This window comes from Oncorhynchus kisutch, linkage group LG24 (genome assembly GCF_002021735.2).
Source record: "Oncorhynchus kisutch isolate 150728-3 linkage group LG24, Okis_V2, whole genome shotgun sequence".
NCBI lineage: Eukaryota > Metazoa > Chordata > Actinopteri > Salmoniformes > Salmonidae > Oncorhynchus > Oncorhynchus kisutch.
The window spans coordinates 32385571-32400191 of NC_034197.2; the positions used below are offsets into that span (position 1 = coordinate 32385571).

The 14621-nt window shown below is 44.4% G+C and overlaps 1 protein-coding gene across 2 annotated transcripts; it reads left to right on the forward strand.

Annotated features, from left to right (window-relative positions):
• The first annotated feature begins 594 nt into the window (after positions 1-594).
• Positions 595-4953, forward strand: snai1b (snail family zinc finger 1b). 2 transcript variants are annotated; one of them, XM_020472269.2, is made up of 3 exons: positions 595-963; positions 2098-2622; positions 3115-4953. In XM_020472269.2, the coding sequence occupies exons 1-3, from the start codon at positions 888-890 to the stop codon at positions 3294-3296; spliced, it is 783 nt and encodes a 260-aa protein (XP_020327858.1). In that variant the 5' UTR covers positions 595-887; the 3' UTR covers positions 3297-4953. The 2 variants fall into 2 exon arrangements, with proteins under 2 accessions (XP_020327858.1, XP_020327859.1); XM_020472270.2 differs by having other exon boundaries at positions 2101-2622.
• Positions 4954-14621: the final 9668 nt, after the last annotated feature.

Sequence of the window (14621 nt, forward strand, 5' to 3'; positions counted from 1 at the left end):
TGTGTTGCTTTGTTCCAACAGAGGACGCTCCAGTTTCACTTAGGAGCAATCATCTGAGTAACAGCGTTTATTCTAGGCCCATTTCTATTAGGCAGGGTACATGGAATGTCACCTGAGAGCGTTCAACAAACTCTTGTGGGTTTATAAACGGTGTTTTGAAGATAACATTCTGATTCAATTAGGCCTGTCTATTATTTTTTAATAAATACAATATGTTGAGGGTAATTAGCGATTTAAAAAAATAAGGAAATAAATAGGAAACAGTGTATGCATTCTATAATACTGTTTTAAACGTAATTTCTGCTAAATATTTGTTTCGTTTGTTGTAGCAAGCCGAATTAGTCATCATCAGTGGCCGTGCGCACCCGTGCAGACAGGTGACAACAGGACATTGAAGTATTTGCACAATCTTCTTCGGAATGCGCTTCGTCTGCAATCATTTAGCAATTTTGGATTGTAATGTGAATAGATTCTGGTCTGCAAGCCAAGTGCGTCCATCATCGATCGGGCACCTGCGGTCAGCAAGGATCCTAGTGGCGCGTATTTTGGGGCGGGTGTGTCTTGAGGCGGGGATATCCTTGCCCACCCCCTCTTCCCCCTCAGCTGCTATATCAGGGGACAGACTCCCAGCTCCAACTGATCTTTTATCTGGTGATCGATTGAATCATCATTTTATCAACAACCGCGCCTCTTTGGAAACAAGAAAGTATCTTTGGACTTTTGGAGTGGACAGCTTCTGTGTGCAACATTGAGTGGTGCATAGTGAAGTGCCTTGGAACGCTGTGATTTCTTCCCTGAGAGATTTGGGAGACGGGCACCACCCTACAAGGAAAGAGCAGAAGTCATTTTTCATCTGCAAAAACAGAAATAATTCCAGGCGTGCAAAGATGCCTCGGTCATTCCTTGTCAAGAAGTATTTCACCAACAAGAGGCCGAATTACAGCGAGTTGGAAAGCCAGAATGGTAAATTGTTTAAATCAAAACGTCTAATTCTGCACAAAGTTGTGAGCTATTTTTGTTAAAATGACTATGAGAACACATGTATATTTGAATCGAGGTTAGCCTAGATTTTAAGTAGTGTATCCTAACAGCAAGTGCACCCGAAGTGCACCCCATAACGGTTCGATATCATGAATTCACCTTGGTGAGCGCTCAACTAAAAAAATTGACCGTTTTCCGTTGATACATCCTCATGAACCCGTTTAACAGTCGGGATCACGTCCCCTCCAGTGTTTTGGCGATCCGGTGTCAATAAACTGCGGAAATAGCGCTGCTGCAACCTGGACTCAGGAGTAGATGTAACATAGTAAAAGTAAACCCGGGATACTTCAAATAGTTTGTTACGTGGACGTCATCATCCATTTCGTATGTATGTTATCAATTTGCTAAATGTATGATAACGTAATGAATTCCAATTTTTTGTTGCCAACATTAGCGTTGGCTAACGTTGGCTAGGTGGCTAATATTAGCTAGGTTTAAGGTTAGGTTAAATGGTTAGGGGTTAAAGGGTTAGGGGAAAGGTTAGATAACATTCTAAGTAGTTGCAAAATACTAAGTAGTTGCGTCCACCACAACCGACCAACATACTTTAGTTTTTGCCTTAAGTAACCTTCTGTCTTATAAGTAACCATACCAAACTTAACATATTATATTTATTTGAGTTTTCCGGATTTCCATTTACAATATTATGTCAGGTCTATGAGATGAGATCTAGCTTAATAGGCCTATTTGGTGAGGAGCCAGAGAGGCAGACGGACAGTAATGGCTAGTGTGTGAATACGGTTGTGTCAACCTTGGCACCTAGTGTGTAACAAGGTGCACAAGACGCTTAACAGGAAAGGGTTCACATTTTCTACTGGTGCATTTAAGTGTGTGTAAGAGTTGTGTCCCATCTCTTTGTGGCCTATGGTGAATTGGGAAGTTTGCTAATCGAGTCATATGGTTGGAACAGGACTGCATGGAACACTTGAGTTTGACTGTAACAAGACACTGAGAAGGAAAACAAGTTACCTGTGTAATTAGATTTAACTGACTCTTTCTCACCCCCCCCCCCCAGCTCTCTCTAAACATTTAAAACATCTCTCCCTCCTGTCCCAGCAGTCATCCCAGAGTGCTATCCTCTTGCTGAGCTCCCGATGAGGGGCAACAGCTCCGTGCTGACCTACTTCCCCACTGCCCTGCTCTTCAACATGGACGCCCTCCCAGCACCTCTCTCCCCTGTGTCCCCTGTCTCCCTCACGGGTCCTCTGGACCTCAGCAGCTCCCCCTCCAGTAGCAGTGGGGAGGATGAGGAGGAGGCAGGGCGCACATCAGACCCCCCCAGCCCTGTACCCCCCCACCACATATACCACTGCCTCCACTGCAGCAAGACCTATAGCAGCCCCTCAGGCCTCTCCAGGCACCAGCTCACCCACTGCCCCAGGGGCAGCGAGATCAGCTCCATACCCAGCGAGGCCTTGCCTCGACCAGCCTTCCACTGCAAAAACTGCCCAAAGGAGTACACCAGCCTGGGGGCTCTGAAGATGCACATCCGCTCACATACCCTGCCCTGCGTCTGCACCACCTGTGGAAAGGCCTTCTCCAGACCCTGGCTGCTCAGAGGACACATCCGCACGCACACTGGTGAGTCTTACCCTCTACATTCTTATGGCACTGAGATTGTTATAGGGGCCTTTCCTACACTGTTGGATAGTTGTACACATTGTAATTACATAGTAATAACACTTATTTATTTCACTATTTTTAATATTTCACTCACTTCTCTTGGACCTGCACTGTTGGAGCTTAAGAATGTCACTGTACCCTGCAATTACATCTGCGACCCTGTGCATGTGACTAATAAACCCCTTTTTCTGTGGGGGTCTGGTGGGTTGACATTTCCAGTTCAAACTGGTTGAAGCTTAGGGATTAGCCAGGCATTGATATTCATTAATGTCCCCTGAGGTGTAAACACATGTTATTGCTCCTTGTGACACTATCTTATCTCTGTGTTTATGCGAGGAAAGAAGTCAATCAAAGGCTTGAGTCAGCAAAGGGGATTGCACATCGTTGATGTTTTGGTTACACAATCTTTATCAAGACAAGTCTCCTAACATCTGTCTCTCTCCCTTGCAGGTGAGCGCCCGTTCTCCTGCCAACACTGTAACCGTGCATTTGCGGATCGCTCCAACCTGCGGGCCCACATGCAGACCCACTCTGAGGTGAAGAAGTACCAGTGTGGTTCCTGCTCTCGCACCTTCAGCCGCATGTCCCTGCTACACAAACACACGGCCTCCGGCTGCTGCCCTGCCTCCTAGACACACACTGACCCAGCGGCTTAGAACGTCTGGCCGAAGATGCCACGGTTGATCAATTCCCCATACGGGATGTTTACTGCGATACAGAATGTAAGTTGCTCTGGGTGAAAGACCCAGGACCACTCAGACAATGTTTAGAGGGGGATGGATCCCCAAACACTGTCATCCGTCAATTTGGAGGGGTATTAGGCACCCCCATTGAGCAACCTCGTGGCCTGAAGGACAGGGATGGGAGGGTGTTGCCTATAAGTGAACTCTTTTGAATTCCGAAGTGCCTTCCATTTGTAAAAAAAAACACGTGACAATTGAAAACAAGTAAATGTTTTTCATATTGTTGTTATGCATAGAGACTTGATGTTGACTGTGAGGTCAATCAAATGAATATGTGTGTGGAGGGAGCAGCTGGACATGTAGTTAGTTCCCAGCATACCCCTCGGTGCCGGCTGGTCCGGGACTGTGACCATAGTGCAGCTGCTGGCGTGTGTGTAGAAAGTGAATGTCGTCTCTCATAGTCCACATACACAGCATACATGTATTGGGACAGGTGTGTGTGTGGACAGCTGTCTGTATGGTGTTCTGTGGAGGCAGGGTACTGAGAGATGTGTTAGCTCTGACCTCAACAGTTGACCCTCATCTCTTCTCCCTCCTCACCCTCCTCACCCTTCATCCCCTCACCCCTTCTCCCTTATCTCCTCACCTCCTTCCCATCACAACCTCTCCATCCCTCTGTTTTTACCTCCTTCCTCTCCCTCACACCTCCTAGTCCATCTCTTCCAGACCCTATCCACTTATCCCTGACTAACCCCCCCCTCACCCCCCCAAGTTCTCAATATTTTTCCCTCACCTGGCACCTTTTCCCCCGTTACACCTCCCCACCACACTCCTCACCTATATAACATTTGCCAGAACCAAGCCATTGGGATTTGTGTGCTTTGATCACAAGACAGTTGACCATATCAGAATGACCAAAGGCAGTCTAAGTCCTATATCCAATAGGTAACCGAACCAAAGGCAGTCTAAGTCCTATATCCAATAGGTAACCGAACCAAAGGCAGTCTAAGTCCTATATCCAATAGGTAACCGAACCAAAGGCAGTCTAAGTCCTATATCCAATAGGTAACCGAACCAAAGGCAGTCTAAGTCCTATATCCAATAGGTAACCGAACCAAAGGCAGTCTAAGTCCTATATCCAATAGGTAACCGAACCAAAGGCAGTCTAAGTCCTATATCCAATAGGTAACCGAACCAAAGGCAGTCTAAGTCCTATATCCAATAGGTAACCGAACCAAAGGCAGTCTAAGTCCTATATCCAATAGGTAACCGAACCAAAGGCAGTCTAAGTCCTATATCCAATAGGTAACCGAACCAAAGGCAGTCTAAGTCCTATATCCAATAGGTAACCGAACCAAAGCCATTTGAACCATCTGCGCTTTAACATTTTAAAATCAAACTTTTATAAATGCCTCAAATAATTTTGGGCAAGATTTTTTTATAAAGAGTTTGTATGTGCCATCCTTGCCAATTTGTCAGGATCATGATGCTCTACTACGAATAACTTTGTGATTTATCATGAGATGTGTTGATATGATTCCTAAACCAGCAGAGACGGTCCTTTCCACTGCTTGCCATATGTAAATAAAGCGTTGTCTTAAATCTGTTCTTGGTCTGTTATTGGCAGAGGAGGTTGGTGGCAACTTAATTGGGGAGGATGGGCCCATGCTAATGACTGGTGCAGAACTAGTGGAATGGTATCAAATACATGGTTTCCATTCCTTTTCACTCCGTTCAAATATTACTTTGCAACTAAAACTATACATGTACTGTTGTTACCATACCATTAAACATTTTATTTGTCACATTGGCCCAGCGTCATCCAGGTTACGGTTTGGCCGGGGTAGGCCGTCGTTGTAAAATAAGAATTTGTTCTTAACTGACTTGCCTAGTTAAATAAAGGTTACATTTTTTAAATATATATATATAAGAATCCAATACAATAATACAGGGTGTAGACCTTAACGTGAAATGCTTACTTACAAGCCCTTAACCAACAATGCAGATATAAGAAAATATTTAGTAAATAAAGTAAATAAAAAAACAAGTTACACAATAGAGGTACTTTGTACATGTAGGTCGGGGTAATACATGTTGATATAGTACTTTAGAGGTACTTTGTACATGTAGGTCAGGGTAATACATGTTGATATAGTACTTTAGAGGTACTTTGTACATGTAGGTCGGGGTAATACATGTTGATATAGTACTTTAGAGGTACTTTGTACATGTAGGTTGGGGTAATACATGTTGATATAGTACTTTAGAGGTACTTTGTACATGTAGGTCGGGGTAATACATGTTGATATAGTACTTTAGAGGTACTTTGTACATGTAGGTCGGGGTAATACATGTTGATATAGTACTTTAGAGGTACTTTGTACATGTAGGTCGGGGTAATACATGTTGATATAGTACTTTAGAGGTACTTTGTACATGTAGGTAGGGGTAATACATGTTGATATAGTACTTTAGAGGTACTTTGTACATGTAGGTCAGGGTAATACATGTTGATATAGTACTTTAGAGGTACTTTGTACATGTAGGTCAGGGTAATACATGTTGATATAGTACTTTAGAGGTACTTTGTACATGTAGGTCGGGGTAATACATGTTGATATAGTACTTTAGAGGTACTTTGTACATGTAGGTCGGGGTAATACATGTTGATATAGTACTTTAGAGGTACTTTGTACATGTAGGTCGGGGTAATACATGTTGATATAGTACTTTAGAGGTACTTTGTACATGTAGGTCGGGGTAATACATGTTGATATAGTACTTTAGAGGTACTTTGTACATGTAGGTCGGGGTAATACATGTTGATATAGTACTTTAGAGGTACTTTGTACATGTAGGTCGGGGTAATACATGTTGATATAGTACTTCAGAGGTACTTTGTACATGTAAGTCGGGGTAATACATGTTGATATAGTACTTTAGAGGTACTTTGTACATGTAGGTCGGGGTAATACATGTTGATATAGTACTTTAGAGGTACTTTGTACATGTAGGTCGGGGTAATACATGTTGATATAGTACTTTAGAGGTACTTTGTACATGTAGGTCGGGGTAATACATGTTGATATAGTACTTTAGAGGTACTTTGTACATGTAGGTCGGGGTAATACATGTTGATATAGTACTTTAGAGGTACTTTGTACATGTAGGTCGGGGTAATACATGTTGATATAGTACTTTAGAGGTACTTTGTACATGTAGGTCGGGGTAATACATGTTGATATAGTACTTCAGAGGTACTTTGTACATGTAGGTCGGGGTAATACATGTTGATATAGTACTTTAGAGGTACTTTGTACATGTAGGTCGGGGTAATACATGTTGATATAGTACTTTAGAGGTACTTTGTACATGTAGGTCGGGGTAATACATGTTGATATAGTACTTTAGAGGTACTTTGTACATGTAGGTCGGGGTAATACATGTTGATATAGTACTTCAGAGGTACTTTGTACATGTAGGTCGGGGTAATACATGTTGATATAGTACTTTAGAGGTACTTTGTACATGTAGGTCGGGGTAATACATGTTGATATAGTACTTTAGAGGTACTTTGTACATGTAGGTCGGGGTAATACATGTTGATATAGTACTTTAGAGGTACTTTGTACATGTAGGTCGGGGTAATACATGTTGATATAGTACTTTAGAGGTACTTTGTACATGTAGGTCGGGGTAATACATGTTGATATAGTACTTTAGAGGTACTTTGTACATGTAGGTAGGGGTAATACATGTTGATATAGTACTTTAGAGGTACTTTGTACATGTAGGTCGGGGTAATACATGTTGATATAGTACTTTAGAGGTACTTTGTACATGTAGGTCGGGGTAATACATGTTGATATAGTACTTTAGAGGTACTTTGTACATGTAGGTCAGGGTAATACATGTTGATATAGTACTTCAGAGGTACTTTGTACATGTAGGTCGGGGTAATACATGTTGATATAGTACTTTAGAGGTACTTTGTACATGTAGGTCGGGGTAATACATGTTGATATAGTACTTTAGAGGTACTTTGTACATGTAGGTCGGGGTAATAAATGTTGATATAGTACTTTAGAGGTACTTTGTACATGTAGGTAGGGGTAATACATGTTGATATAGTACTTTAGAGGTACTTTGTACATGTAGGTCGGGGTAATAAATGTTGATATAGTACTTTAGAGGTACTTTGTACATGTAGGTAGGGGTAATACATGTTGATATAGTACTTTAGAGGTACTTTGTACATGTAGGTAGGGGTAATACATGTTGATATAGTACTTCAGAGGTACTTTGTACATGTAGGTCAAGGTAATACATGTTGATATAGTACTTTAGAGGTACTATGTACATGTAGGTAGGGGTAATACATGTTGATATAGTACTTTAGAGGTACTTTGTACATGTAGGTAGGGGTAATACATGTTGATATAGTACTTTTCAGAGGTACTTTGTACATGTAGGTCAAGGTAATACATGTTGATATAGTACTTTAGAGGTACTTTGTACATGTAGGTAGGGGTAATACATGTTGATATAGTACTTCAGAGGTACTTTGTACATGTAGGTCAAGGTAATACATGTTGATATAGTACTTTAGAGGTACTATGTACATGTAGGTAGGGGTAATACATGTTGATATAGTACTTTAGAGGTACTTTGTACATGTAGGTAGGGGTAATACATGTTGATATAGTACTTCAGAGGTACTTTGTACATGTAGGTCAAGGTAATACATGTTGATATAGTACTTTAGAGGTACTTTGTACATGTAGGTAGGGGTAATACATGTTGATATAGTACTTCAGAGGTACTTTGTACATGTAGGTCGGGGTAATAAATGTTGATATAGTACTTTAGAGGTACTTTGTACATGTAGGTAGGGGTAATACATGTTGATATAGTACTTTAGAGGTACTTTGTACATGTAGGTCAGGGTAATACATGTTGATATAGTACTTTAGAGGTACTTTGTACATGTAGGTAGGGGTAATACATGTTGATATAGTACTTTAGTTAGTCATTGTAAATTGTGTTATGCTCTCTCTGTGTCAGTGTGCTGCTCTGTGTCTCTGTCTCTGTATCTCTGTCTCTCTGTCTATGCCTCTGTCTCTCTGTGTCTATGTCCCTGTCTGTGTCACTGTCTGTATCTCTGTGTCTCAGTCTGTGTCTCAGTCTGTGTCTCTGTCTCTCTGTGCCTCTCTCTGTGTCTCAGTCTGTGTCTGTGTCTGTCTCTCTGTGTCTCTGTCTCTCTATGTCTCTGTCTATGTCTTTGTATCTGTCTGTGTCGCTGTCTCTGTCTGTGTCTATGTATCTGGCTCTGTCTGTGTCTGTCTATGTGTCTGTCTCTGTGTCTCTGTCTGTGTCTCTGTGTCTCTGTCTATGTCCCTGTATGTTTCTCTGTCTGTGTCTATGTCTGTGTCTCTCTCTGTGTCTCTGTCTCTCTGTGTCTCTGTCTCTGTGTCTCTGTTTCTCTGTCTATGTCTGTGTCTCTGTCTGTGTCTCTGTCGGTGACTCTGTCGGTGTCTCTGTCTGTGTCTATGTGTCTGTCTCTGTCTGTATGCAAGTGTGTGTGAGAATGCAGACATGTTTGAGTCCCTGGTGTCGAGGGATGTATGGAACACCTGCACACACCTGCCAGGCTTTCAGCACAGATTACACAGGGCAGTGTGTGTTTGAGCACATACACATGTGTGTGGCTGCTGAGCCAACAACACATGGACAACACATGTTCTGGAGGGGTGCATGAATGGACTGACTGCAGGTGGATAGAGAGAGAGAGAGAGAGAGAGAGAGAGAGAGAGAGAGAGAGAGCAGTTTGGATGAGGGAGAAAGAGTGAGAGGTTAAGAATGAAACACACCGAGAATCTCACTGCTGATAAACTGCCTATAGGTACTTGTAACAGTGGGAGGCCGTTCCTTCTCTTGCTATAAGAAAAGTGGTAGCTGCTGCGCGCTGACCCGGTAGCGACGAACCTGCCGTTTCTACTTGATGCCAATCAGAGAGCACAAAACCCCACATGGGGAAGCCAACTGGGGTGACAACAAAAAGGAAAAATAGAGGGCATTTCCTCCGTAAATCCATGGTTAAATGTCATGAGCCAGTCACACTTCATATGCAATGTAAGCTATAGGATGTTAGCTAGCTAAGTAGTACACAGACGCAATGCACACAACACTACATTTTCCCTCCAAGCTATTTTACTACTGTAGCTACTATTGACATTATAATTAAATCACAATGGATTAGTTTCCATAAAACAGCTGCCTCTGTTAGCTGCCAAGTTACTGCAGTGTCCTTAGCTAGATAGCTAAGTTGTTCTAGCTAGTGAATATGCTAACCTTAGCTAGCAAGCTAAACAAACTTTATTTGACTCTTTGCAAACTGGAATCCATTTATCCGGAGGCTGCATTCATTGTAGCTGGGGATTTTAACAAGGCTAATCTGAAAACAAGACTCCCTAAATTTTATCAGCACATCGATTGCACAACCAGGGCTGGAAAAACCTTGGATCACTGCTATTCTAACTTCCGCGACGCATATAAGGCCCTGCCCCGCCCTCCTTTCGGAAAAGCTGACCACGACTCCATTTTGTTGATCCCTGCCTACAGACAGAAACTAAAACAAGAAGCTCCCGCGCTGAGGTCTGTTCAATGCTGGTCCGACCAATCTGATTCCACACTCCAAGACTGCTTCCATCACGTGGACTGGGATATGTTTCGTATTGCGTCAGACAACAATATTGATGAATACGCTGATTCGGTGAGCGAGTTCATTAGAACGTGCGTTGAAGATGTCATTCCCATAGCAACGATTAAAACATTCCCAAACCAGAAACCGTGGATTGATGGCAGCATTCGTGTCACTGCTTTTAATCAGGGCAAGGTGACCGGAAACATGACCAAATACAAACAGTGTAACTATTCCCTCCGCAAGGCAATCAAACAAGCTAAGCGTCAGTGTAGAGACAAAGTAGAATCTCAATTCAACGGCTCAGACACAAGAGGTATGTGGCAGGGTCTACAGTCAATCACGGATTACAAAAAGAAAACCAGCCCAGTCACGGACCAGGATGTCTTGCTCCCAGGCAGACTAAATAACTTTTTTGCCCGCTTTGAGGACAATACAGTGCCACTGACACAGCCCGCAACTAAAACATGCGGACTCTCCTTCACTGCTGCCGACGTCTCGCAAGGCTGCAGGCCCAGACGGCATCCCCAGCCGCGCCCTCAGAGCATGCGCAGACCAGCTGGCTGGTGTGTTTACGGACATATTCAATCAATCCCTATCCTAGTCTGTTGTTCCCACATGCTTCAAGAAGGCCACCATTGTTCCTGTTCCCAAGAAAGCTAAGGTAACTGAGCTAAACGACTACCGCCCCGTAGCACTCACTTCCGTCATCATGAAGTGCTTTGAGAGACTAGTCAAGGACCATATCACCTCCACCCTACCGGACACCCTAGACCCACTCCAATTTGCTTACCGCCCAAATAGGTCCACAGACGATGCAATCTCAACCACACTGCACACTGCCCTAACCCATCTGGACAAGAGGAATACCTATGTGAGAATGCTGTTCATCGACCACAGCTCGGCATTTAACACCATAGTGCCCTCCAAGCTCGTCATCAAGCTCGAGACCCTGGGTCTCGACCCCGCCCTGTGCAACTGGGTACTGGACTTCCTGACGGTCCGCCCCCAGGTGGTGAGGGTAGGCAACAACATTTCCACCCTGCTGATCCTCAACACTGGGGCCCCACAAGGGTGCGTTCTGAGCCCTCTCCTGTACTCCCTGTTCACCCACGACTGCGTGGCCATGCACGCCTCCAACTCAATCATCAAGTTTGCGGACGACACAACAGTGGTAGGCTTGATTACCAACAACGACGAGACGGCCTACAGGGAGGAGGTGAGGGCCCTCGGAGTGTGGTGTCAGGAAAACAACCTCACACTCAACGTCAACAAAACTAAGGAGATGATTGTGGACTTCAGGAAACAGCAGAGGGAACACCCCCCTATTGATGGAACAGTAGTGGAGAGGGTAGTAAGTTTTAAGTTCCTCGGCGTACACATCACAGACAAACTGAATTGGTCCACCCGGCACTAGCCACTTTAACTATGCCACTTTGTTTACATACTCATCTCATATGTATATACTGCACTCAATACCATCTACTGTATCTTGCCTATGCCGCTCTGTACCATCACTCACTCATATATCTTTATGTACATATTCTTTATCCCCTTACACTTGTGTCTATAAGGTAGTAGTTTTGGAATTGTTAGCTAGATTACTTGTTGGTTATTACTGCATTGTCGGAACTAGAAGCACAAGCATTTCGCTACACTCGCATTAACATCTGCTAACCATGTGTATGTGACAAATAAAATTTGATTTGATTTGATTTAAACATTTGGCTATGGGCTGGCACTGGCAGTAGGGATTATGGTGAATGAAATTGTTTCTTCGACATCTTGCTAGGTAGTTCTCGAGCTGTGACCATCTTGGTAGTATCAGCAAAGGGGTTCTACAAAATAGCAACGTTAGTGCAGCTAGCTAGCTAACATTGGAATCTATACCAAAAACTAAGCCAAACACACACACACATGCATTGCCAAACAAGGCTATTGCCACCTTCTGGTTTGGAGTATTTTCACAAGGTTGAGTGGCTGACGACTTCAATGTCTATGCTCTCTGAACACAAAAGAGACCCCCCGACACTCTGTTCAAATGTGCTAAGTACTGTCGTCAGGCAAATGTTTGACAATCCTACAGGTGTGTCTGAGTTATTGTGGTGGGAGATTAAAGAGTGAGAGACCAGCAAAGAGAGACAATGATCTTTTGAAAACCTGTGCCTGGCTCCAGCTGAGAGATAGTTGGCCCCTAGGCAGGAGGTAGCTTGAAATCAGCAGAGTTTTAGAAGCCCTCCTGACCCACATACTGCACTGTACTGCTGCAGGCCTGGATACAGCTGGACACAGCTAGGCTAAACCCCAGCAGAGCATTAACCCCCATCTCAAGCTGCAGGCTGTAGGATAAGCCAGGCAGTCTCTGGTCCTGGCCGCAAGAGCCACATTGTGTCTGCATTCTGCACTACCATCACAGTGTGTCTGCATTCTGCTCTACCATCACAGTGTGTCTGCATTCTGCTCTACCATCACTGCCCCTAGACATTGTAAGCTAGACCCTGTTTGAAGCCAAGTTATAGGGACTAACCCCAGCTATAGGGTATAACCCCGGATATAGGGTCTTACCCCAGTTATAGGGTCTAACCCCAGTTATAAGGTCTAACCCCAGTTATAAGGTCTAACCCAAGTTATAGGGTGTAACCCCAGCTATAGCACCTAACCCCAGCTATAGAGTATAACCCCAGCTATAGTGTCTAACCCCAGTTATAGGGTCTAACCCCAGCTATAGGGTCTAACCCCAGTTATAAGGTCTAACCCCAGTTATAAGGTCTAACCCAAGTTATAGGGTGTAACCCCAGCTATAGCACCTAACCCCAGCTATAGAGTCTAACCCCAGCTATAGGGTCTAACCCCAGTTATAGGGTCTAACCCCAGCTATAGGGTCTAACCCCAGTTATAGGGTCTAACCCCAGCTATAGGGTCTAACCCCAGTTATAGGGTCTAACCCCAGCCATAGGGTCTAACCACAGCTATAGGGTCTAACCACAGCTATAGGGTCTAACCACAGCTATAGGGTCTAACCACAGCTATAGGGTCTAACCCCAGCTATAGGGTCTAACCACAGCTATAGGGTCTAACCACAGCTATAGGGTCTAACCCCAGCTATAGCATCTAACAACTTAGCAGTCAACACCATAGTACCCTCAAAGCTCATCACTAAGCTAAGGTTCCTGGGACTAAACACCTCCCCCTGAAACTGGATCCTGGACTTCCTGACGGGTCGCCCCCAGGTGGTGAGGGTAGGTAGCAACACATCTGCCACGCTGATCCTCAACACTGGAGCTCCCCAGGGGTGTGTGCTCAGTCCCCTCCTGTACTCCCTGTTCACCCACGACTGCATGGCCAGGCACGACACCAGTTGTGAAGAGGGCATGACAAAGCCTCAGGAAACTAAAAAGATTTGTCATGGGTCCTGAGATCCTCAAAAAGGTTCTACAGCTACAACATCGAGAGCATGGTTGCATCACTGCCTGTTACGGCAATTGCTCGGCCTCTGACCGCAAGGCACTACAGAGGGTTGTGTGTACGGCCCAGTACATCACTGGGGCTAAGCTGCCTGCCATCCAGGACCTCTACACCAGGCGGTGTCAGAGGAAGGCCCTAAAAGTTGTCAAAGACCCCACCCACCCCAGTCATAGACTGTTCTCTCTACTACCGCATGGCAAGCGGTACCGGAGTGCCAAGTCTAGGACAACAAGACTTCTCAACAGTTTTTAACCCCAAGCCATAAGACTCCTGAACAGGTAATCAAATGGCTACCCGGACTATTTGCATTATGTGCCCCCCCCTCCCAACCCCTCTTTTACGCTTCTGATACTCTCTGTTTATCATATATGCATAGTCACTTTAACTATACATTCATGTACATACTACCTCAATCATCCTGACTAACCGGTGTCTGTATGTAGCCTCGCTACTGTTATAGCCTCGCAACTGTATATAGCCTGTCTTTTTACTGATGTTTTATTTCTTTACTTACCTATTGTTCACCTAACACCTTTTTTGCTCTATTGGTTAGAGCCTGTAAGTAAGCATTTCACTCTAAGGTCTACACCTGTTGTATTTGGCGCACGTGACAAATAAACTTTTATTTTATTTTATTTGATAACCCCAGCTACAGGGTCTAACCCCAGCTATCCCATGGTCTTGGTACACTCCCATATATGGCCCATTTGACCCCCTTCCCTGCCTCCAGCCTTTCATACTACATCCTGGCTAAACCCCTGACTGACTATCCCTCAGCCTATGCCTGTTAACCCCTAACTAACCCCCCACACATGGGTAGGGTATGTGTGCAGTATGCCCTGCCCTCCTCACCCATGCAGTCTTTCTGTTTGGCCCTGTCCGGGGGTGTCCTCGGATGGGGCCACAGTGTCTCCTGACCCCTCCTGTCTCAGCCTCCAGTATTTATGCTGCAGTAGTTTATGTGTCGGGGGGCTAGGGTCAGTTTGTTATATCTGGAGTATCTCTCCTGTCCTATTCGGTGTCCTGTGTGAATCTAAGTGTGCGTTCTATAATTCTCTCTTTCTCTCTCTCTCTCGGAGGACCTGAGCCCTAGGACCATGCCCCAGGAC